The sequence below is a fragment of the Trachurus trachurus genome (genome assembly GCF_905171665.1).
Source record: "Trachurus trachurus genome assembly, chromosome: 15".
In the NCBI taxonomy this organism is placed as follows: Eukaryota; Metazoa; Chordata; class Actinopteri; order Carangiformes; family Carangidae; genus Trachurus; species Trachurus trachurus.
Genome location: NC_139906.1, coordinates 7,672,522 through 7,697,676, shown reverse-complemented (window position 1 = coordinate 7,697,676; position 25,155 = coordinate 7,672,522). Strand labels below are relative to the sequence as shown.

The window sequence follows — 25,155 nt, the reverse complement described above, 5'->3', positions numbered from 1 at the left end:
AGACGTTTGACAAAAGACCCCTGATGGGTTATTTGCCCTCAGGGTCATCTCGGTCTGCACTCTGCATTACATGCAGGAGGTGTGGGTGGAGGAGGATTGCATGTATTCAGTGGCATCATGGGAAGTCTTTGGTGTTTGCGCCATTCAATGGACTTGAGTTCATAATATCTGCTGACTGCTCTTTCATCTAGTTCTCCATCTCCATGGAAGTTAATACTCATCACTTGTTCTTTTTTTTTTGCATGACTTCATCCTCTTTCAGACGTTGTGTTTTTTTTCTCCTGCTGCTGATTAATGTAGTGGAATAATTAATATTCAGAGAATAATTAGATAACCACTCCAGCTCAAAGGCTTTGTTGTCATGTGTCACAGAACAGCAGTCACGACATCAATGGTCACTTCCTAGTTCACACAGTATATAACTGGATGCCCCAGTCCTCAGCATAAATTTAAAATATAATCTTTATATATTCTGTTGGCTGAGTGAATTTTATTTGGCCCGTGCTCTATTTCTTTCCGTTTTTCCCCCTCGACTTAATTTGCAGCTGTATAGTCACCGTTCTCGCTGCCTTTCTGGCCTCTGCTCTCACATTCTTCTTCCTCCTCTCTGATTTTATGGCTCTGTATTTGTAGTTTATCACCATCCTTTGAATGTGTCTTTCCAATTCTTCTTGCCTTTCGTCTTATATTTTGTCTTTTTCAAACAGAGTTATTTATTCATATACTCCTTATTTGTTGAATTGCATTCCCCTATAGTTTATAGTGGTTATTCCTCAGTAAACAACAAAAGCAAAGCCAGTAAGTGAACTTAAATAGGTTTAGTTCAATTTAAAACATATAGCCTAGCCTAGTTGTTCTTATTCCTTTCTCCTCCTTTCATCTTCCACCCTCCATACCTCATTTCTCCCTTTTCACCCTTTTTAAAACCCATTTTCCTCCTCTCTTCTAATCTTTATTCTTTGTTATTCTCTCCTCCCTCCATCTCCTTTCCAATGCTCACTTAATTTTCTTTTTATTAATATTAACCTCGTACCATATTGATTTTCTGGTTTCCTTTCCATCTAATAACAACAATCTGGGTTATTTACCTCCCACCGCATTGTTTCTCTCTTCATTTTGTTCTTCCTTGTCGTCCTTCTCTTCTAATTATATGAAAACCATCATTATTATCATTGCTGTCATTATCTCTGTGTATCTTCAATACATTACAAAGGACCATGCCACAAGACATCAGAACATATATTTGTGTTTCTGTGAGCAGGAATTAATAATGCATATCGTGTGGCACACAAATCTGTCTGTTATTTGTACGAGCTGTATGTTCAGTGTTTCATCCAGCTCTTTTCTTGTTTTGTAAATGTCAGATCGGATTTCATATATACCAACAAATTCCACTGCCGGGCTGTGTGGACATAAAATAGGTCTCAACTTGAACAAAACACGTACAGTTGATGATCGACAGTGATTCCCGTGCATGATGCAAAAGCAAAGGCAATGGCAAAGACATATACATTTAGAAGCATATTAAGTTTCTATTGAAATAAACCAATTAGTACCAAAGTTGGACCTTTAGGAATTTAGACTTAAATGTGATGCAAATCAGTCGGATGATCATAACACAACAGCATTTAATCACATGTTGGTAAGAGTTTGTGTGTATGTGTAGGTTCATATACTGTAATTCAAAATGGGAAAATGCATTTCTAAGCTGTTTTTTGTGTCTTCCCTTTGAAAACTGACACATGAAAGAAGAAAAAGTGCTGACTTTTTAACCATTATGCATGTTGACATTAAATCGGTGGAGGCTATTTATAAACTTTGCACGACTTTTGCAAACACTGCAGAGCGTCACCATGTTACGTGTCATTAAAACCTCACAGCGGCGGCCGGGAACCACCTCTGTCACAACAGGGTTGCACTAATTATCTCACGTGTGCAGTGTTTTTAGTCAAATAACTTTAGAAGGAGATGTAGTTTATTTGATCTCCTTCCTAAAGTAGCTGCTTAAAATTGTAGGCTACACTATGTACTTGCCGGCAACAGAGAGACAGTGTGTTTTTAAAAGTTTTGCTCAAACAGGGTTTCAGTGTGTTCAACTTTGTGTTCAACTCATACACCTGCTTGCACCACCCTACAGATTCTCATAAGACATTACTTAGATTTGATTTCTTGCATCAAAAGACTGTAAACAGTCTGGCATATTTGGGAGTGACACTAGTCTGTGGTTTGGAAAATGACTGACAAGCACCACTTTCCGAGAAAGAACAGGACGTGTCTGGTTTTACTTCTTTGTCTCCACCCAACCTCATTCTGATCATCAAGTCAGTCATCAGTTACCGCAATACCTCTGTGCACAAGTAGGTTTGGAGCCTGAACCAAACCAAACTGTGACTTAACCCGGTTTGACCCATTCATCCTATCTTCTATCCGATCTTTTTCTTCTTCGAGTAGCTAACTGTTTAAATTAGGACACCAACACTGTTTCCATTACCAGAGAGAAATCTGTAAACATTGTTAAGTTCAGTTAAGATGTGATGTCCTTGCAGGTTTTTTTTTATTTATTATTTTCAAATTATTTTCTTCTCACAGGTCAGTTGTTCTCAGTCAAACAGAGACACAAAAGTTTTGCCCTAGCAAAATATGTTCAACTTTGGATCTCACCACCCTACAGATTCTCATAAAATATTACTTAGATTTGATTTCTTGCATCAAAAGACAATGTAAACTTGTCTCTAGTGTGGAAATGTTAAAGAGCAACCAATGTTTAGAGTTGCACTTCGTTCTGTGGTTTGACAAACCTCGACAAGGCCCACTTCCCGTGAATGAACCGATCAGACACGGGATGTGGTTGTCTGGTCTACAAAAAAAATAAGAAAACAGAGCTCAGCCGCCCGTGCAAAACATAATATCTGTTTCAGCAGTGAAACTCACTGACGATAAGGGAAGTACAATATCTCTCACTTCCTCTTGTACTCCACCCATGCAGTCAACCGCAGTTCAAAATGCGTCAGTTACTCAATACTGTACGTCTTTGCATGTGTCAAAACTTTGCCTCCAATTTTGTTTACTAGAAACATGGCCAGACCAATCAGGTTTGGAGCCCCAACCAAACCAAAGTATCACTGAGAAAAGCTGAAACAGAAACTGTAAATAAAAGTTTAAAAAGAAAATCTAAATAATAAGTTACCAAGGTAGAAAAGTCAAATGGGACATGAGCCCCGGTCTGGATGAAAGCCCTGTGTTTGACCCGTTCATCCTCAGAAAGTAGACCTTGTCAGTCTTTATAAAATCCTCTGACTAAAAGTGTTTCTGGCGTTCTGCCAAGAAAACCCTGAAGGCTAACTTCTCTCACTGCTGTTTTCTCACAGCCTGAAACTGGTTCCTTCACACAGTGATGGATTTGGGGTACGGAGGTGCCGAGTTCAGCTCCTCTGCTTCATCCGTCACATCGTGCACATATGAATAAACATCAGTCTGTCCTACATTTGTCCAAGATGCCAAAGAACTTATAACTGATCACTGTTAAGAGCAGGAATATATTTGCATCAAGCTCCCAATGAGGAGTCTGTGTTTGCAGCCGTAACCGACCAAACAATAAAAATCACTGCAGGTAAAGAGATGAAAGCATTATACTGTATAACTTTATTTTCAATGTGCATACTTAATTAAATAATTTGGGTTTTATGTCTCTCCCTTCTTACTCACACACAGAGGAGTTACCTGCAGTGTTGTGTTGCTCCAGTGCATTTCTCTGTGGCACTAAAGTTGCAGTGTTTTTTTTTTTTGCTAATCCCAGGCCGGTCTGCAGAAAGTTAAACTTTTAAAACAAAGGTAATTAACTGATTTGCACCTTTACTTGCATTAGATTCCAATTTGTGTGCACGAGCCTGGCACCGCCGGCATAACAACCCTTTATGAGGGTTTTGTTCCCCTGTGTACACTAAGCAGCTTCAGCAGCACTTAACAGAAGACACTTAGTTCCACCATGTTTGCCAGGAGCTGTCCAAACTGTTTGAATGAATGCACCAGCTTATTAAAATGCATGCACTTGCTCCAAATGCATCCCAATTCCCTGTGACTATACATTCATCTAAACATCAGGTGATAGTTCTTCAGCAGCTAACTGGTTCATAATTAATTTTTGTTTTGTTTTTTTAATATTGTGTTAAAGTAAATAGACCATAGATCAATACTCACTAATCTTGTACCTTCTGGTTGAGCGTTTTCAAGGTGAATTATGAGGGAGGTGTCATAAAGGAAGACAGAATCAAACGAAGGGATTTTTTCCCCCCAGTATAAGATAAAAAAAAATGAAAAAAATAAAAAGCAGTCCGGATATAAATTATGTATAATGACACACAGGTGAAGTCCTTGCTCTGCAGTTTGCTGAAGTACAGAGTTGCCTTGCTGACACTCATGCATATGTTACAGCTTAAACTCAATTTAAAAGCTAATCTCAAATGGGAAATTTCTCTGCACAAGGCAAAGAAATGGCCTGTACACTGTTTACACACATATATGCCTGCAACGTGAATCAAAAAGAAGAAACAGAGAAAACAGACAGGTACTGTAAATGAACTCTTGGGGTGTCGAGGTCATGTGTTTTCATTTCTGAGCAGGTTTACAGCACGCAGAGTAAATTTGAAAGCTGGACCTCTGGAGTGTGTCCATGAGGTTAACTCATGACCTGAAGGAGAGGGCTCAGGTTTATCCCCGAGGAGCTGACAGGCGCTGCCTCTGAAGCTCACAGTTTCATGTAGAAGCTGCTGAAATAGAGAAGATTGATTTGTGGTTGTATTAAAACTGCATGGGCTGGAGGCTCGGCTCCTGCTGGAGCCTCCATCATATAGTAACTTGACTGTAAGACACAGCATCAGAACAGCAGAAATGTGTCAAAAGTACAGTTCTGCTCTGCTCTGGTTTATTTTAATCGTGGTTGGTTTTTCTTAAAGTTGGCAGTGGCACAGTGTTGCACTGTTGCCTCGCAGCGAGAAGGCTGTGGGTTTTGTAGCTTTCTGTGTGGAGTTTGCATGTTCTCGCCATGCTTGTCTGGACTACTCGGGGTTCAGCATGAATGGTTGTTTGTGTCTATATGTCAGCCCTGCTCTGCAATAGACTAGAGATCTTTCGAGGCCGGGGTGGGTAGCCTTTCACCCGGTGTCAGCTGGGATTGACTGCTGTACCCCCATCCAACCCTTTAAGGATTAGCAGTAGTATATCTCACAGAACTGAGATTTTTCTTATTTTCAGCACTGTTGCAGGTGGAAAAAATATTCAAATTAATCCTGTCGTGTAGTTGTCGCTGTTGTGTGTACTGTGGCTGAGAAAACAGACGCCTGTTGGACGCAGGCGATGACTCATTCTGGATACAGTCTGTCAGCTCAGTTGTCACGGTGAACGGCGGGCTGTGTTCAATACCACAGTATCGACCTGCCCTGTTACTCCGCTCTATCCATAGTGATTTATAGAAGGTCTCTCAGTTATGTAGAGTCTGACAGGCTTGTAAATCAACAAGCTTAGCCTTCATCCGAGAAGCGACGCACTCTCGCGTCAGGCAGAGCCAGTGGTGTTTGATGTTGCAGCCCGTCAGCTGACTCGCCGCGGGAGCAATCGAGGTGATGACTCACAATGTCAAACTGATTAGCAACGTAACCTGTGAGGCTCAAATGGTCCCGCGTTGAGCCGCTTGTCAAACACCTCACATCAAACTTTAAAGGAGAACTATGCAAGTCTGGTTGCTAACCCTCCCCTCGGCCATGTGCATTTGTTTACAACAAAGCTGTTGAGAAATTAATGAATAGAGTGGTACATAACGATGTTACATATCATATACAGTACATGTTGCAATGGGTATATTTGTGTCGTCTTATCCGTCTTCAGGGCGTGTTTGTGTCGCGGTGCCTCCATTCTCCCTGGAACAAGTTGCATGTAATTTATTAAACCATCACAATTACTCCAAGGCTGTTTAATTAACTTAAACATGTAGCAGAGTTGAGCTATAAATCCTGCATAGTTCCTCTTTAATATAGTTGTGCAGTTGTAATGGTGAATGTGTTTAGAGATCGCTGATTGGTGCTGAAGTTTTTGGTATTTGCTCATTGTGTTGATGGACTTTGTGGACAATCACAGCTATAACGATGAAAAGGAAAAGGAAGTTACGAAATGCAGTTTTGTAGCAGAATAAAGAGTTTAAATGTACCTCATAATTGCCCCGTCAAAAGGCTTACCAAAGGAAAAAAACTTAATCTAAATCCTATTACCTCAAATGTCTTTCATTTGGTTTTTCGAACATCTTCAAATATACAAGATTTCAGAAATGTCCTCCCTGAGCATTCATCGAGAGCAGGTTACGCATTACACCTGTGTTGACTGATTGTGCGCTCCGTCTCAGTCATTTAAACTGAACAGAATAAAATGAAAATGCTGACACAATTACAGCAGTCTGTCATCTGATAAGACCTGTCAATGTCTTCCGACAAAATTAGATTTAGAGTCGCGGCGAAGAGCTGTAATTCAGAAGCAGACAGAAGATGATTAGGTGATATTGCCGTGGGGAGCTGTCTGGAATGATCTAACACACGACGAGCCCACACTGTAAAAAGTAAAAAAAAAAAAAAGGATGTGAGAAACTTTCAGCAGCTCCTCAGGTCATAAAACGGGAGAAGTTCACAGAGTTCCTCCAAGAAAGCTCAATGAATCCCGGGGATACTTGCAGAGAGAAGGATGACCTTTGTGAACCGTTGGTGATTCGGGAGACCACCGAGGGAAACAACCCAAAAGTTTTGTGAAGCACTGAAGACACAGAGGGCACTCGCAGAACAAACCTTATTAACCTTGTGGATAATGGATCTTCAACACTAAAAAACGCTAACGGGAGTTTAAACAAAAAAAACCTAAAGCTCTAGAGTTTTGACTTTGTGTCGGTCTGTCGGCTGTGAAGTAATCTGAAACTTATTACAACCTCCTTGTTTTTATAACCTTGTCCTTCTTAAATATTTAAAGGTGCCCGGTTATGAACTGAAGTTATGTTTACATTCAGGGTTGTTCTTATACCAGAAACACTTTGTGTGTATCCTGGAGGTCCAACAAGTAAATAAAACATTTGAAAAGTTGATTTTTTTTTTTTTTTTTTTTACACATTGAAACCTCAGGTGTTTACTAATGTCCAGTGGTTTTTCCTCGCTGCCTTTGTTGCACAGAAACGACTGCTGCAGATCAGAGGGATGGTTAGTTTCAAACCATGGTCACGTCTGTGCATTGCGTCACATTGACAGAGAACCTTCAATAACTTTGAGTATAAAAGAAATTAATGCAACATCAGGCATCTTCCTGTTGGCTTAACTCCACTCGGTGCATGTTCACAGCAAAATCTGTGTTACTTACTTGGATTTCATGCTGTCTTGTACGGTATTATTCATATCAAAATGGATAGGAAAGTTATCTTTTTGGTAAGGCTGTATAAAATAGGAATGGCAAGACAAAACTAATACTGGTCCTCTGTCACACTGCAGTTAGTCAGCATCCTGTCAAAGTTAATCAAAGTCAAACACATCAGCAAGGAAATTCACTTTTCACTCCACTGAAATAAATTGATTCAATCCAAGTTTTTTTTTTAACTGATTTCCTATTTCTTATTTCCTCTCTGGTTTATCTATTTGATTCTGGGCAAAGGCTTCAGTCCCAGATTGTGCTTCCGTTGTTTAAATATTGATGAAGTAAAAAAGGTTGTTAGGAGCTGATGTTGTGGCAAAACACTAGTCTGCTGGTGAACATTTTCGTCTGTCTCGGTACAGGTGCTTTGTCATTTTAATAAAGATTTTCATGCTATTTTGTTTCATTCAAATAATAATAGCTGCTGTGAATTAGCTGCTGATACTGTGTGTAAATGATGACTGAATACACTCAACCTTAATTTCTGTGTTCCCCTCACTCATTCTCTCTGTGTAAACATCAGTCTGCTGATCAATGATGATTGAGTACAGTCCACTCTTTCCTCTTGTCTTCTTCCCTCTCTCTTCTCTCTCTTTCTCTCTGCCATGCCAAGTATCCGTCTGATAGATCAATGGTGATTGATGACTGAACACATTCAACTCGAACTCTGTCTATCCCTCTTTCTCTTCCACTCATTCTCTCTTTTCCCACGTAGACAACGTTGCCTCCTTTCGAACGATACCTAATTCATATTCAATGACCGACCGCATTTAGCTCTGTCTTCGCCTCTTTGTCTCGGCAACAACTCCGCCGCTCCGCCAAGACTTAAGGGAGTGCAGAACACCGGCAGTATTTCCTCTGTTGTTTTCTCTGCCTGTCTACATCTTTCTCTCCTCCTTTTAGTGTTAATTACGTGTTATCATCTCCTGTCGTCTGGCTCTTTCTCAGTTGTCAATGTAGATTTGCTCTGAGAAGTCATCCTTAACAGAAAACTGGGACTATAACTGCTACAGCGGTTAATTTCCTTCAATCCAAACTAAAGACAAATCGGAGCAGAATCTTATTCGAGATCAACTTTTCCCTTCAGTCTCTCCTCTTTCTGCTCTTTATCTACTATCGCCACATCTTCATCTCTGTTGTCTTCCTTGCCACGTTGCAGACAGGAGCTCTTCACCTGAGAGCCGGCACGTCCTATCTCTGGGCAGCTTGTTAGACGACCAACACTGGCACCAGGTCGCCGTGGAGCATCACAGCAGCCACCTGAACCTCACTGTGGACAAAAGCACGCTGTGGGTGCAGATTCCACCACGATTCACCCACTGGGACCACGAGCAGGTGTGTTGATGTGTGAGTGGAGGTGACAGAAAACACATATTTTATTATTTTCTTTTACAAATCGTTGTGTGTTTTTTGTCTGTGCGTTTTGTGTTTTCCCCCCGTAAAGATGAGTGTGGGAGCAGACCAAAGCCGCGGCTCTCTGTGGTCAATCGGGTCAAACAGAAATTTCCACGGCTGTTTGGAAAACCTTGTTTACAACGGACTGAACCTGGTAAACCTCGCCAAACAGAGAGACCAGCGGGTCTCTGTGAAGGTAACCTGGCTCACAGTCTGCTGCTGAAAAGCTGCTGTGTGTGTTCATGTTTGTATGTCACCACATTTGCACCATGGTGACCCTGAACATAATGTCTTTCGATGGCTGTGTCCACTGGGGCATCTATTAAAGAGCTGGTAAATGGAGTAAGTAACATGGGGCCCTGAAATGAGACTCATCTCGTTTATATTTTAGCTTGAATCCATTGGCGACAACAACTGTAGAGTAGATTTTATTCCAGCAAATATGTAAAAGAACATACCAACCACTATAACACTGCACTATGACCATGACCATGGACGAGTACTCAGATGTTTTACATAAGTAAAAGTAGGAATACTGCAGTAAAACCATTCAAGTTGAGTGATGCAGGAATATGTACTGTAAGCATCATTTTAATGTTGCAGCTGGTAAAGAGAGGGTTTAGTTTAATTACCTTCTGTTGATCTATAAAAACTCATTGGAATTTATTAGTTGATTCATTCTGTGGTAATAATCTTAATGCCTAACTAATAACTAAAGTCGTAAAATAAAAGTAGCAACAGTAAGAAGTGTAATATTTAAATTACAGTGGGGTAGCGATAGCAACGTATGCTTGAGTAAATTTCACCCACTGTCTGTGAAAAATATTCATTCCCTGCTGACAGACAGTGGGTCAACAAGTCCAAATGACGGTGCAAGATATTGTAGACTTAACATTGCAGGTAACTATACTTGTGTTTGAAGCTGCAGTAACAGATAACACTAGACATTAATGGAATTTATTCAACCACTTGTAAAACTGACGGATAGATGGACAGTGACTTCAACACAGCGTACTTAGTTTCACTTTGATAAACACAATAATACACTCTGAAGCCTCCTGTCACAAGATGAGTAGTGTCAGGACTTGCCTGCATTGTGTTCTTTGTCTCCTCCTTTTGTTATTTTTGTCACCTAACTGTGTGTGACAGCTTACATACCAGATATTTATTGAATACACATTTTCTTTTGCTGTTGCCGAGCTGCATCGTAAACGAGGGGAAATGTCTCCTCAATAAAATCCCCTTCACTGTAAATGCTCTTAATGAGAAGGCATGTGTCTCTGTCGGTGTGCTTGCTTGCGTGCATGCGATGGTGTGCGCGTGGACTCGGCTGAACCCCAGCGGCACTCTCCTCTTCAGTCTGCTTTACTGTTTATCACTTTAACTACCCCGCAAAGAGCTTTTAGATATGATCATGTGTCTGTGTGTGTTGCATACTCCACTGAAAATAGAAACCCAGTATTCCCAGTTGGGCACCTGGGATGTAACATATCACCGCCCTAAGCAATGGACTGACTGCAGTTACCACTTAAGGCCAACTGTTCCCAGTCTGTCTTATTCCTCAGTCGCTCCTCCTTCACTTTTTTCTGTGCCTGTACTTCCTCTATGACCTTACGTAGCTGTTGGGTGACATTGGTGCATTCAGTTTGAGCTGCTGCTGCTTATTCTAAGCCTGGCTATTATCATTATGGTAATGCTCTCATGCTCTTTAAGGAGACTTGCTGATGAGATCTCTGTGCATGAGGGCACCGCCACACAGCCTTGGAAATTAATTTATATTCATACGTTATCGTGTTTTCCCTCTTTGGCTATAATAATTTCTTTCTCTCCCATATCTTTTTCCCCCCTCTCTCCTCTTCTTCTCCATCTATCTCAGGGCAATGTGACCTTTTCCTGCGCTGAACCCGTTTTTGTCGCCGTGACGTTCACCAGCCCCCAGAGCTTCCTCTGGTTGCCGAGGGTGACCGAACCATCATTAACGGACATGTCAGTGGGGCTTCAGTTTCGGACCTGGAACAAGGCGGGGTTGCTGCTGACCTTTGATCTCCCGAGCCAAGGGGGTGCGGTCTGGCTGTACCTGAGCAAAGCTACGCTCCATCTTCAGATCCACAAAGCCGGCAGGGCGCCGCTGGAGCTCGCCGCAGGTCGGTCTGACCACTCACCTCCAACATAGACTGTTATTTACCCACCCCAGCTCTTCTGCTGTAACATTACTGCTCAAATGATGACAGGGCGAAACAGAGTTGCACCGATTTCAAGAGACGAAAATGCTGAAATAAAATCACTTGTTGTTGGCATCAAAATTTCTACAGTAAATACAAACAAAAAAAAGCCAGCAACAACACTCAGAGTAACTTCGTGTAACTTTAATTACTCACAGGTACAGGCAACTACTGTAAACACACAGACCGGTTTCGACGGCTGTCTTCTTCAGTGTGTGTCTGTTAGACTGCTGAGTGCCCAGCATCACATCCTCAGCTGTCTGGCATCAGGACAAGCAACAGGCAGAATCCAAATAGAGATACTGTACATCACATAGAATAAGAAATACAATACACATTGCACAGAGAACAAACTTACAACAAAGTGCCTGAGACTATAAATATTTTCTAAGAACATCCACAAAACATCAGTACAGAGTCAGACTACTACTTGGCTACAGGTTGTAGCTAAGTAGCAGTAGCCAAGTACTGAGTTTCTCTACAGCCGAGCACCTCTTGACTTTTTTCTTTCTTCTTTTATCAGTGTTGCATGTTCTTCCTTCTTTTTGAATTAAAATTTCTAAAACCTAGAACAATCTGGTGGCAATCGACTTCAGCCATTAGAGTTGGATGTTGACAGTCCCCGCCAGCTCCAGAAAAGTCTCTGTTTTGTTACTAAGCCTGACCTTTGGGTAACACTTTATAATAAGCACACAACTGAATTCATCATTTATAACACATGAATACTCATTAGTATGTACTGTAGTTCATTAACACAGTTAAACATGTTTTACTCATCATTGATAAGCACTAACTGTATTTGTATCCATGATGTTATAAAGTGTTACTGACTTTTGACCTCGGCAATCAAAGAAGATTTGTCCCTCCAGAGATCAATAAGTTATTACTTGTCTTAAAATCTCACTATCAGCCTTAACATCGTACACGTCGTCTGAACATATGGTATCCTGTTTCTGTTTACAAGCAACATACTGAAATATTGAATTAAAATCAAGATAAAGACGTGTGTGTGTGTGTGTGTGTCTTCAGGTTCAGGTCTGAATGACGGCCAGTGGCACTCTGTGGTGCTGATCTCCAGACGAGGACGTCTGACCATCGCAGTGGACGGAGACGAAGGAGCCACTGCTCACGCCAGTCCCTCGTTTCTCATTACCACAAGTCAACTCTTCTACGGCGGTAAGAGACGGACGAACGTATAAACACATACACATGAGCTGAGGTCTCTGTTCTTGAGACTTTCTGATCATATATTATAATAAATGAAATAATAACAAGAAACTTGGGTTGTGCAAATTCAGTTTTTCAGGTTAAACATCATGGTTTTCCTTTTGCGTTTGCGTTTTTTCCTCTGTTCAGGTTGTCCTGCTGAAGGCAGCGGCCAGGAGTGTGTGAACCCTTTCAAAGCTTTCCAGGGCTGCATGCGTCTGCTGATCGTAGACAACCAACAGGTGGATTTGATCAAGGTGCAGGAGAGACTGATCGGAAACTACAGTCACCTGCAGGTCGACATGTGTGGCATCATCGACAGGTGAGCACGGTTTTGTTTTTGGTGATACTTATAAAGCACGGACTGACTTACAGTAGGCACACGTTACCAGAAAAGAGGATTTGATCATGTTCAGATGTTTGTTTTTGTTGACTCTTTCTTTGTAAATCCTGTTAATCTCTTTTATAAGGATTATTTGACAGACGTGGATTGGATATAGAGCGAATTTTGGCAAACAGTCTCTCAGAGTGTCTCTCAAAATGTTTCCTCACTGAAAAAAGCCTGTGTATTTTTCATTGTCATTTAGCGTCATAGCTTCTTTTCACTGGACCTCAATGTGTTTTCACCTTCTCTGGCTCTTTATTTGTGACAGGCAGTGAACTTGTGAGGGGCTATTGTGGAGAGGACACACCATTCAGGAGACATGCACCTTGCACACACACACACACACACACCATTTAGAGTTATTGTTCAGCAGAGACCAGTGTGAAATGAGCAGAGAGGGAAAACCTTTTTTCTTTCTGCCAAGTTGTCACCTTGTTCCCTGCTCTTTTATTTGCTCGGCCCTGACTGCCACTGTGTCTCTCAGTGTGTGGGTTTGCAAAAAAAAAAAAAAAAGTGGGATATTATGTCTAAAAGTTATTGTTAGTGGACTGAGAAAATTGCCATGATTGAATAAGATTTCTAATTTTCCTGGTTTGCGCCCCCGTGACTGTTCAGATTGTTGTTGTCTCAATGATTCTTTCTTTTTTTTCTTTTTTTTGAGCGACTGTGCCCAATCAATTCAAGTGAATTGAAAGTGTTGTTTGCACTGCGATGTGCGAAGCAGGATTTATTGTTTTGTATCTTCTGAACTATAGTCATGATCTCTAAATGTCTTATTGCTACATAGCTATTGTTAGAATTAGCAGCTCAGTCCAAAAGGAACTCATCCTTCCGCATCAAACTTAGTTTCTTTACACACCAAGAGGTGGAAAACAACACCAGTGTTAACCCATGTGTATACCACCTCTTTTTTTTTTTCCCCCTCACATCTTGTCACTTTCCGATCACGACTCACTGCAGCCTCCAGTCACGGTCGCGCTGCTCAGAGGGCGTATTGTAACCTCTTGTCTTGTAAACGCAGCAATGGCTGAAGCTCTTGTCAAGGCACATTATTCACCAAAGCTTTTGTCTCAGTAACCCACTGCTGGCATCATGTTCAGCAGCAGAGAAAAACCTACGAATAGATGGATGTTTTTTTTATTTTTTTGTTATCTGTATCGTGTTGAAGCATATCAATATGTGTGGGTGTGTAAAATCCATTACAACCACTGGACAGAATCAATATTCTGGACATTTCCTTCCCATCGAAACCATGGCCTCTAATATGTCTCTTTTCTCACTCTGTAATGCAGAAAATGTCAAGTCAAGCGCCAGTGTGTCAGTTCAGTGTTGTGTGTGTGTGAGCAATAACACATTGCTCCCAAAACATGACATTAGACCTTTTTCCAAATCATTAGAGCCCATATGGTAAATGGCATACATATTATCCACACAGCAGCTTTTGTTTCAATAAAATGTCAAGTTGAAAAATTGATTTACACCTCTCCAACCCTTTACCTTCAACCCACAGTACACGCTCCTGAATTATGTGCTGCTTGACTGATCATACATATGCAGAATTTATCAGTGCAACAAGGTAGCAGAGGTCTGCCAGAATACATAATGCATATATTTAAAAAGCACAAAGCAGTGGAGTAAATACAAATTACTGCACCTGCCTCCATCCAAACTTACTTTTCATTAAAAAAAAAGAAGGCAGGAATTGTGGTGCTAAAAAAAACAAACTTCACCATCTGACAAGCATGCTGAGTAAGGCCGTTTTCCAGCAGTGAATTTCCCACCAACTAAAAGATTAAACATACATGCTGCACTCCCTCTCTCTTACTCTCTCAGTCTCTCTGCAGTCACTGACCTCATTTCCCCTTCCTAATATGTTTACCCAGTCGCTGCTGAGCTCCATTCATCCCAACCTTCATCCGCTTTGTTGCTGCCTTCCTTCTTCCTCTGCTGCTTCGATCCCTCTCTCAACCTCAATTCCCCTTCCTGGATTTCTCCCTCCCTGCAGTTTTTTTTCTCCATCATTTTGTCTCTTTCCTTTCACTCTCCTTTTTTTCTTACCCTCCTCTTCCTCCTCCTCCTCCTCCTCCTCCTCCTCTCTTTCTTGTTTTGCTTGCCACCTCCAGCTTCGTTCTGAGACATGGCTGACATTCAGAAGAAAAAAAAAATCTCAGTTAGGTGCAGCAGAGACGGCTTATACTGTATATTATTTTTGAATACCACAATTTATAGTTGGATATAAAAAACAACTGGATTATTTTCTAATTAGTATCCTTACAACCGTCTATGAAAGAATAAAAACAACTTGAGCATTGACTTCAAGAGCTTTGTTCCGTCGCTTCAGATGACAGGAACATTTCCCAGTTGAAGTGAGCGCCCTCACTTCAACAGGAAATAATTTGGAAATATGTTTCTGAACGTTTCACTCACACGTGGTTGAATATATGCACTCGAGGGGATTCGGTGCCGTGCTCCCAACGCACCATGACAGCTGTCGTAGAGAGAGAGGGAGGGGAGAGAAAAAGGAAGAGCGTTTTCTTCTATTTACACCTCCTGCCAAGATTTTTCCAGTCAATATACAATATTAATGCTGTCAATTGTTGCTAAAGATTCAGAAATGTGAGTATGTGAGTGTGCGTAGTTGGTGCTATAATCAAAGAACTTTATCATTGTTTTATTGTTATCAACAAAAAAAAACCCAGCGGTGATAAACAAAGTCTTATCTGGCTTAATTCATGACTTTGTGCCATGTTGTTGCCACAGCCTCCCAATGGGTGATATATAGTTTCATTAAGGTGAGGTAGGCTGTAAACAGGTGTAATAAAAAGCAAGGTGTTTACTGTAGGAGAAGGCAGAGGGTGATTTTAAGGACATTTACTGGGTTAAAGCCGCAGCTAAGGCAGAAAACCTTATTTTTTACTTTTACTTTAACCTTAACGTAATTGTTTCACCTCCATACATTTAAATCTAAGGGCTGCCATGAAGCTCTGTTTTTAATCTTTGCTGTATTATTGTAAGTTGTGGTCTCTCTCTGCTGTTAGAGTCTGTGTTCCCTTCACAATCGCAGATTTTTCTCAGTAACTTGATCTTTGAATAACGTTCATGTTGCAGTAGCCGCACCAATATGTTACTGTAATATCTCCAGGGGATGAACACAACGTACAGTTAAAAGACGGCTGTCCTTCCTGTCCCCGTCTCTCAGGTGTGCCCCGAACCACTGTGAACATGGAGGCAGCTGCACTCAGTCGTGGAGCACCTTTCACTGCAACTGCTCCAGCACCAGCTACAGCGGAGCAACCTGTCACAGCTGTAAGAGCCTGATACTTTGGCAATTATTGTTCCTCAGAGGTCAGAAACACAATATGGATTCTGTGTGTGTGTGTGTGTGTGTATGTGAGTGTGTCTCTGAGTGTATGTTTGCACTCGTGTTCACCTGTTTCCTGTAATGAGACAACCTGCTGCTTTTAATGTCAGGTCCCTGCAGACGCCGTTGAAGCAGAAGGTCAGGCTGAGATCAAACACCTTTGCTGCAATCATCATTGTGTGGGCGCTGAGGAGTCTCAGTCCAGAGGAAAACCAATCAACACAAAGAGAGGGATTTAGAGGAGGAGGAGTAGGAACAAGGGAGGAAGATGAAAAGAGCTTAAAACAACAAAGAGCATGCCTGTTTTCATTAGTTTCACAATTTCAGCGAGGGCATTTTGGACATATATATGTTCCTATTTCACATTTTTCACCATCTGCTTCCTTTGGGTTTATATGTGCAGTAAAGTATTTTGTATTTAGACCCAGTAAAGTGCTCCTTCTGCGACCCTGTGCCCAAACTATAAATTACAGACAAGATGTTTGCACCATTTACTACAGTATTCAGACGTGTCAAAGCTGAAATTAATCAAAATTTAATCAAAAACGGAGCAAGAAAGATCAATAAGTCGCTCAGTGGTTCCCACAATAAGCAATAAGCAATGAGCGCAGAGGGAGCTGCTGACTTATATGAATTTGATTATTACACACTTTTGTGGTCTAGAGTGATGTGTTCCAAACCATTTAACTTATTTTCCAATTACAATTCATCAGATAAGCATCAGTCTCAGAAATATTTAGCAGCCATGTGAGAGAGGTCCTGACTGCAAATCTCAGCACTTCAGAGGAGCTTGGATGTTTTACCGAGTTGGCTCTAAAAACAGAACCTCGGCTTTAATTACTTTTAGCAAGACTCCTGGAGAAAGTCAAAGACCTCCTTTAGAGGAAGAGTATAGTCATAGTCGACATTTTGAGCAAATATAATTATTCGCTTTCTTGCCATAAGTTAGCTGAGCCGCATCAATATGAAGCCAAACCCGACAGCTTACGTAGTTCAGCATTAAAGATGAGACACAGGCTTGAAACAGATGGCTCGGCCCAAAACTAACAGCGTCCACCTAACAGCACCTTTAATTAACACGCTATGTCTCGTTGGTTTAATTGGTAGAAACACCAAACTGTGAAAAATCACACCGCGGTTTCACAGGGATAAAGTGTCAAACTCCGCTCTGTGGAGCAGCGACTTCCTGCAGTGTTGTTATCACAATGAAGTGTGTATTCATCTGATTTGTCCTGCATACCTGCACAAGAGCTACACTGTCGAGATGATAAGATGTGTGTGTTTGATAGCTGCTTAAAAAAACATGTATACACAGACTAAACTACAGATTTCCTTTCATGGATCCCAAAAAATATTTAGTTTTGTGTTTGGAGTAATAACTGTGGAACATATTGTGGCTTTATTGTGAGAAGAAGCTTTGGGGAAAAAAAAGTTCTCATTTCTACTTGTGAACAAAATACTGAAGTTCCAAAACCGTTTTCAACAAACAGCAATTTGCAGTCGCGGTTAACCTGCAGAAAAGAGCCGAGTGTGATCACATTTTGAAAGAGAAACAAAATGACAATGAGCAGCGCAGGAGCTTTAGGCTTTTTCTTTGTCCATTGTCTTTTAATCCCTTCTTTAACAAAAAGAGAGTGAAGACTTAAAACCTGCGTGGATGGATCCATACGACAATAAACTGCTCACAAAAACATCTGAAGGAAAAAAAAAAGTGAAGATAACCTAAATGGCTGCGTTATTGATAGTAATAATGATGATGATGATGATGTTTGTCCCTCTCTCCTCAGCAATATACGAGCAGTCCTGTGAGGCATACAAACACAAAGGGAACACATCGGGCTATTATTACATTGATGTGGATGGCAGCGGACCCATCAGACCACAGCTAATATACTGCAACATGACAGGTAGCTGACACACACATCAAAACATACACACATCAAAACACACCACGCAGACACCCTCATGTCCATAGTGTCTTTTATCTCACCTGTCTCTGCCTGTCAGTCCCCCCCCCCCTGAGCTGAGTGACGCGTCTTCAAACTGAATTTCCTACACACACACACACACACACAGATTGAAATGGATAAATTAAGAATACACTCTTTGTCTTTCTTCTCTCTCTCGACACCAGAGGACAAGACGTGGGTGGTGATTCAGCACAACAACACTGAGCTGACCAGAGTTCGACCGTCGATGGGGAAGAGTCAGCACTCGGTTCACTTTGAATACGCATCTGAAGAAAAGCAGCTGGCGGCTATCATCGGCCAATCAGAGCACTGCGAACAGGAGCTGACCTACCGCTGCAGGAAGTCACGTCTTTTCCACGCACCAGGTGGGGTGTTCTCTGACAACACGTACAGTAGAAGCACAATTAACCCATAATTCAGCATTTTCCATTTAAGGAGGAACTATGCAGGATTTTCACCTTAGATGTGTTCAGAAAAGAAAATTGAATTTGAGCCCACTATGTGTCTTAAAATTAGTGTAAATTCACTTGCCTATCAGACGATGTAGCCCAAACTTTGTGCAAAATTCGCAAAATTATGAAAGTGGGGTCGTTTTTTTTCCGCATTGGATAATGCAGGCGTGCGAAGTATGCGTGACTTTGCTCACGATTCATCAGCCAATGATATCAGGATCTGTCATCCGTCAATCAAATGTCTGAGAAAAACCAGGAAGCTTTGACAGCGAGTAGTGGTTTTGAGTTTTGAGAGATCTAGTGTGCAGCTGCAAGAGAGTGAAACACTGTGTCCCGCCCGGTCCCGCCCCAAACATTGAATATCCCGCCTGCTCGATAACGCCCAATCAAATTTGTTTTCCTTAATTGTGTAAACTCGTGGTACAGTAGGAGGCGGGACAAATAGGACTAATGGCCATTTATGAACACCTTTACATTCACACATTCACCATTACAACTGCACAACTAAATTAAAGAGGAACTATGCAGGATCTTTAGCGCAACTCTGCCACATGTTTATCTTAATTAAACAGCTTCGGAGTAATTGTGATGGTTAAATAAATGACTTGTGACTTGTTATGGGGAGAATGGAGGCTCTCTGCCTTCCACCTAGTGTCTCTTGGCCGAAAACCAACCTTGGAACCTTGGTTGGCGACACAAACGTGCCCCAGAACCTGTAATCTCATCCTTATGACAGATGAGACTACACAAATATACACATCGCAATGCATATATGATAAATAAGATCATCCACAGCTCCATGGATTGATTTCTCGCTGGCTTCGTTGCAAACAAATGCACATGGCTGAGAGAAGGGTCAGCAAAACAGTGGAAAAGCAACTGGACCTGCATAGTTCATAGTTCAAAAAAGTTCAGAGACAAAATCTGTGTGTGTCTTTCAGACGGCTCTCCACTCAGCTGGTGGGTGGGAGGTCCAGGTGACGGACAGGTGCAAACCTACTGGGGCGGGGCCTCACCAGGCAGCCAGCAGTGTGCCTGTGGACAAGAGGAGAACTGTGTGGACCTCAAACACCACTGCAACTGTGACGCTGACCACAGTGGATGGTAAAGTACTGGTTATTTACAGGACAACATGATTTGACTCTGAACACTATTAGTTTACTAAATCAAATGTCCTTGTGGGTAAAGATCGTCTTTATAATGCTCGGTATTCTCATTATACATCTAAAATACCACTTCTCTGATGTGACTTCATGATGTTTGATGCATTTCCTTTGTTTCGCTGTTGCCACTCCACCAATCCAGGGCTAACGACACCGGCCTGTTGACCCACAAGGAGAACCTCCCTGTCCGATCTCTGGTGCTGGGTGACGTCCAGAGGCCTGGCTCAGAGAGCGCCTACAAGGTTGGACCCCTGCGTTGCCATGGAGACAGTAAGTCCAGTCCAGAGCCACCAATGTCACCCTGTGCACATGTTTTTTCAATTGAAGGTTTGTTACATTATCATGGGTACATACAACTCTGGCCAAGTGTCAGCAGCGTTTGAATGATGGATTGCAATTTTCTGCAAGCTCATTTCTCCTGCTGCTCTAATTTTCTGCTGTTAAAACCACATTAAGGATGTTTTTTTATTTTTTTATTTTGCAGAAAATGTCTGGAACGCTGCGTTTTTTGACAAGGAGACGTCGTACCTCCACTTTCCCACATTCCAGGGAGAGCTGAGCGCAGACATTTCCTTCCTCTTTAAAACCACATCATCCTCCGGCGTCTTCCTGGAAAACCTGGGCATCAAAGACTTCATTCGGATCGAACTGAGCTGTAAGTAAAGCCTCTCGGATCTGCCGTCTAATCCGGGTTGCACTTAAAACGTACCGCCTGAGCACGAAGGATCATCCTGGTAGCTAAAGTTTCACGTGGACCAAACTCAGCTGGGGGGTGATGGGACCTGGATGGAGCTCCACCTCAAGGGCCTCCAGTCCAGTCCATACCCTAAAAAAAAATATATATATATATATATATATATAACTCTCCTGCAACCCCACCATTTATTTTTCCTCCTCTGGGAAATCACTGCAGTGTCATTGTTCCAGTCCGATGCAGTACATTTCCTTTATAACCACCAGAGTTTATAGTTCTCTGTATCATTATATTGTACCGGTGTTGAAATATCATCGTACTGAAACACTCCATTGTCGTTCACATAGTGTAGTGTGGGTTGTTGTAGCTGTCTCTCAGCTCTTGATTAAGTGTTGTATGATTTTATGTGACTTATTAAAATTAATCTACCATCGTAGCTTGTCTCGATAGAAACAGAAGTACAGGTAACTCTTTATGACAGACTATATAATATATCCACGGAAGAAACTAGGTTTAACGCTGCAGCCAGACATCTGATCTTTTCCTCCGAACCAGTGGCACCATATATATATTTTTTGTTGTTAGTAATATATCGCACCAAGCTGTAGCTTTGGACTGAAAGAACAAAATGAAGACAGTAACTCCATTACTTCAGTCACAGTGCTGTGCACAGTAATACGTTTCCCTCTTCCAAGTCTTTCCTGCATGTACGTCTGTGTAAGACCCTTGTCAAAAACCGAGTGAAACACACACATGACAGAGAAGTAAATTCTCTTCGTATGGAGAGAAATTATCCTCAAGACTTATAATCCACAAGTAATTAAATGTCTCTTAGGATTTGTCTCAATTCAGTGGGCACAAATGTATTTTCAATCTACTAACTTTGCTACACATTCAACAGTCTGCATTGTATTCCCCCAAAAAATCTTTTCTAACATTTTATGCACAGTAAAGTTTTCAAATTGTGGCTCATGAAACGTACGTTTTCACCACCACCGCTGCAGCTGATTCTCTTCATCACGCTCCCAAAATCGCCATTTTCATGTCTTAAGGAATGTTGTTTTAGTGTGAACCACGGAACTGCAGATGGAAATTAGCTTCAGAGCTAAATCTGGCATGTTTACATATTGTATGTTCATGAATATGCAGAGTCCCGTTACAAATAAACAAATCAATGAAATGAAAATCTGAAACATTGTTCTGCCTTCCCTGTGTAATCTGGCTCTGCACCCAATCTACTTGAACACCAAGTAGATGTCATCCAAGGACCATTGTCTGGTGTTGCTGTCCCTGTACACAAAGCTACCTCTCTCCTGTATAGGTGGTTGCTAAGGTGACAGATGCCCCACACTTGCCCCCTCGATCTACAGTATATCGGAAAGCATCAATCACACTCTTCAGTCTGAGCTTGAAGCCGTTCCCTCAGGCTGGAGACTTAGAGCTCCTCAGATTCAGCAGAAACAAAACGAAAAACTGCTTCTTCCCATGTGCAATGAAGATAATTATGATGTGTTGTGTGGTTTATCGTATTTGTATTGTTACACTTGTGTGTAGTTTATTATTATCTGTTTGCCTTGTTGAATAGCTGTACTTAAAACTCAGACCGAGGTTTCCCACTGTGCTTTAACTTTAGCGTTCATTCATTTCCATATCGCCAGCAGAAACGTAGCCGTTAGAATAAAGGGTGAGGTTCCTGCAGGAAGCCGACAGTAATGAGGTTAACAAAGCATGTAAACACACGGACGGCAGCTGTGATCTTGATGTGAAAACCACCTTAAGTAGAGATTAGTTTGTAGCTGGTTGTTGTCACCACTACAGCAGTTTAGATGTCCAGCAGTAATTGCATCTGGTTGCTGGGACAACTGCAGAGTGACAGCGGCTATGTCAGGAGTTTGCATCACATTACTTTATCCTGAAAATAGTTTTTTTTTTTTTTTTCTTTTCAAAGTGTCAGTGAAGCTCACGTGTCAACCGGCTGTGCACTCCTTCAGCAGAATCACTTCATCTTCCTCCACCAACAGATGGTGAAACTCTTACAGGGAATAAGAGCTGCTCCAGAGTGGTCTTTGGTCAGAGGCTAAGAAATAAAAAAAAACACGATAAGAGAGAGAGTTTGTGAACATAAAGGACGCTTTGTAGTCTGAATATTAATGAGAAAACCTCACAGGTTCAACAGGAGCCCAGCAGGGCAATGTGCACAGATCTCTGTCATGCAAATAAGGCGACATCATTAGTGATATTATTAAAGTACATATTTCCCTCTGTTCTCTCCTTTCTATGTTTCTTTTTTGGAAATTAAATGCTGAGGAGTTTGCTTCACAAATGCAGATTAAACCAGCTTGTGATCTGGAGGAGGAGGATGAGAACAGCAGCTACAACAATTCAATCATATACTACTGTGTGTGAATTGCTGCAGGAGCTTGTGTGCATACTACATTATATTTATGCCTTGAGTGCACCTGTGTGTGAGCGCTGCTGGCCAACACCTGGCATGCACAGGTGGAAGCAGGCTGCAGGGAGAAAGAGAAGACAAGATGAATGGGTGTGGAGAAGGGAGGATGTTGTTGTTGGCTACTTTACAGTACGTCTTGATTTTGTTTTTCCCTTTTTTCCCCCCCGATGCAGCTTCCACCGAGGTCCTCTTCTCCTTCGACGTGGGTAACGGCCCGTTGGAGGTAGCCGTCAAAGCCGACTTCCCACTGAATGACAACAGGTGGCATCACATTCGAGCCGAGCGCAACGTTAAAGAGGCGTCGCTTCGCCTCAATGAGCTCCCCGCCGCCACGCGGGAGGCTCCTGCTGACGGACACATCCACCTGCAGCTCAACAGCCAGTTATTCATAGGTGAGTGGGTGTGTGTGTGTGCGTGCGTGTGTGATTGAAATGCAAAGCTTTGCCTTTTTAAGACAAAAACTGTACAATATTCAGACAAAGTCTTTGTTCTTTTACAGTCATTATTTTTCTCCAGCAGCTCTGGACACATTTCCTTTCACTTCCCCCTTGTCACAATACTCTCTTCCTCTTTCTTTCTTTTATGTACTGTCCCTCTCTCTTTCACACACTCACACACACACACATAATCATCATTTATTGACCCCAGGGAGGTGAGTTTTACATCTTTGTCTCTCCTGCTCCTCTAGTGAACGCATACAGTATAGTCAAAAAATCCACCTTCCCCACTATAGGGCGTCTTCCCATCCTGCAGAATTAGCTACATGCAAATAATGGCTGAGTAAAAAAAACAAGATAACCAGCTACTTTTATTGTAAAAAAAAGCCACATGAGTTTTCATTTGAGATATCAGTGAATTTGTTAGATCTGTTAGTGAGCTGGTAAAGTTTTAAAATGGAGCTAGACCTTCAGTCAAATGCATTCACATTGATTTTCTTTAGTGTGCATGAAAATCCATACGTTTTACATTTCAAAACTTTGACAGTGAAATGATGAGAAACTGTGGTATTCAACATACTTTTTGTACATTTGTTTAATCATTATTATTGCTTCACAGTCAACATGAGCATTAACAGCTTTACCTTCCAGTCTAGAGGAAACATTTTAGAGCTCAGCATCAAAATTCATTTCTTTACACATCCAGAGTTGTCTCCAGCATGTGGACACTCAATGCCAGTGTTAGGTTTTGTTTCCCTTGTACTGAAATTAGCAAAAAAAGAGCACAATATTAAGACAAGACCATTGGTTTTACTGACATTATTTCAATCCAGCAGCTCTAGAAATCCCCACTAACTTCCACAACCCCCTCTGAGTCATTTGCTCTCACTTTCTTTCTTTTATTCACTTTGTTCACACACCCACAATCAAATTCAAAACAATGTTTGTAGAGTACATTTTCACTGACCCTAGGGAAACTGGTGATTATACATCTTTGTCTCCTGTGCTCTTCCTGAAATAAGCCGATAGTCATAGTATCCACACATTCCCTCTATAGGGCTGCTTCCCATCCTGGTTCACAGTGTACAGGGACCATACTGCTGTGCTGTCTCTGGTAATTGAAACGGACAGATTTAAGCCACTTCAATCAGCTTATATCCTTGTTACACACTTTAAAGAATCAGATAAAATCTCCACAAATTGCTGGAAATGTCCTCATGACGATGATTTGTACTGGTCAGTTTCCTTGCAGTCACCTTGGTACAGTGTTTGAATCCAGTCCATTTCTTAAGGTAGTTTGTCCCTGACAGCTCCTGATGAAACTCTGGGCCCTGATATGAGCCTCATCATCACCTCGCAGTCCTGGAAAGCTGTTTATCTCATCATAACAGTCTAGAGGTTGCCAGTTTGGCATGCTGAGACAATTATAATGTTGCGGAGCCTGAACTCCGAGGACAGTTGGAGGTTGTAATGCAAGAAGTCAGAAAACAATAACTTCTTGAGTTTAAATTCTGCCGGTGAAGGGAAAGCAGGAAAAAAAAAATGTTTTCCTGTCATAGGCACAGTCAGCCAGCAGGACGAGCAGACTGTCAGAGAGACTGACAGCTCGCCAACTTCCCAGATATCAACAATCAGCATGGCGCTCAGCTGGCAGACAGACAGCTCCTAAAAACTCCTTGAATTTTTTCGCCTGCCAGTTTGTGTTTCGCTGCATTTCATCACCTCATCACTGGTAAAAAAAATAAATAAATAAAAAATAAAATTCGGTATGAGCATGGTGACGAAGCATTGTTTGTGGAGGTTCAAACGTTGCTCAGCTGTTAATAATGAAATCAGAGATCAGTCAGTGTCACCGTCCAGTTTGATCACAGACATCGCGTGATTTCCCTTTCATTCATTTCTGTGTCGTATGAGCAGAGCAGACTCCAGCTGTTACAGAGGACATTGTCGTTGACATGTAGTGAGGCTAATAGTCAAGCTGCATCAC

The 25,155-nt window shown here is 41.6% G+C and overlaps 1 protein-coding gene across 1 annotated transcript in view; it reads left to right on the top strand.

Annotated features, from left to right (window-relative positions):
- Positions 1 to 25,155, top strand: part of LOC310998190 (contactin-associated protein-like 4) — a gene marked incomplete at both ends in the record, with an annotated part of 66,400 nt that overhangs the window by 29,902 nt on the left and 11,343 nt on the right. Inside the window, 12 exons of the mRNA XM_083988126.1 lie at positions 8,591 to 8,766; positions 8,876 to 9,022; positions 10,703 to 10,970; positions 12,078 to 12,224; positions 12,405 to 12,576; positions 15,839 to 15,945; positions 17,788 to 17,907; positions 18,135 to 18,335; positions 19,364 to 19,526; positions 19,728 to 19,855; positions 20,070 to 20,240; positions 22,905 to 23,123. Of these exons, the coding sequence (XP_083844252.1) occupies positions 8,591 to 8,766; positions 8,876 to 9,022; positions 10,703 to 10,970; positions 12,078 to 12,224; positions 12,405 to 12,576; positions 15,839 to 15,945; positions 17,788 to 17,907; positions 18,135 to 18,335; positions 19,364 to 19,526; positions 19,728 to 19,855; positions 20,070 to 20,240; positions 22,905 to 23,123 (2,019 nt within the window). The remainder of the gene's footprint in view (positions 1 to 8,590; positions 8,767 to 8,875; positions 9,023 to 10,702; positions 10,971 to 12,077; positions 12,225 to 12,404; positions 12,577 to 15,838; positions 15,946 to 17,787; positions 17,908 to 18,134; positions 18,336 to 19,363; positions 19,527 to 19,727; positions 19,856 to 20,069; positions 20,241 to 22,904; positions 23,124 to 25,155) is intronic.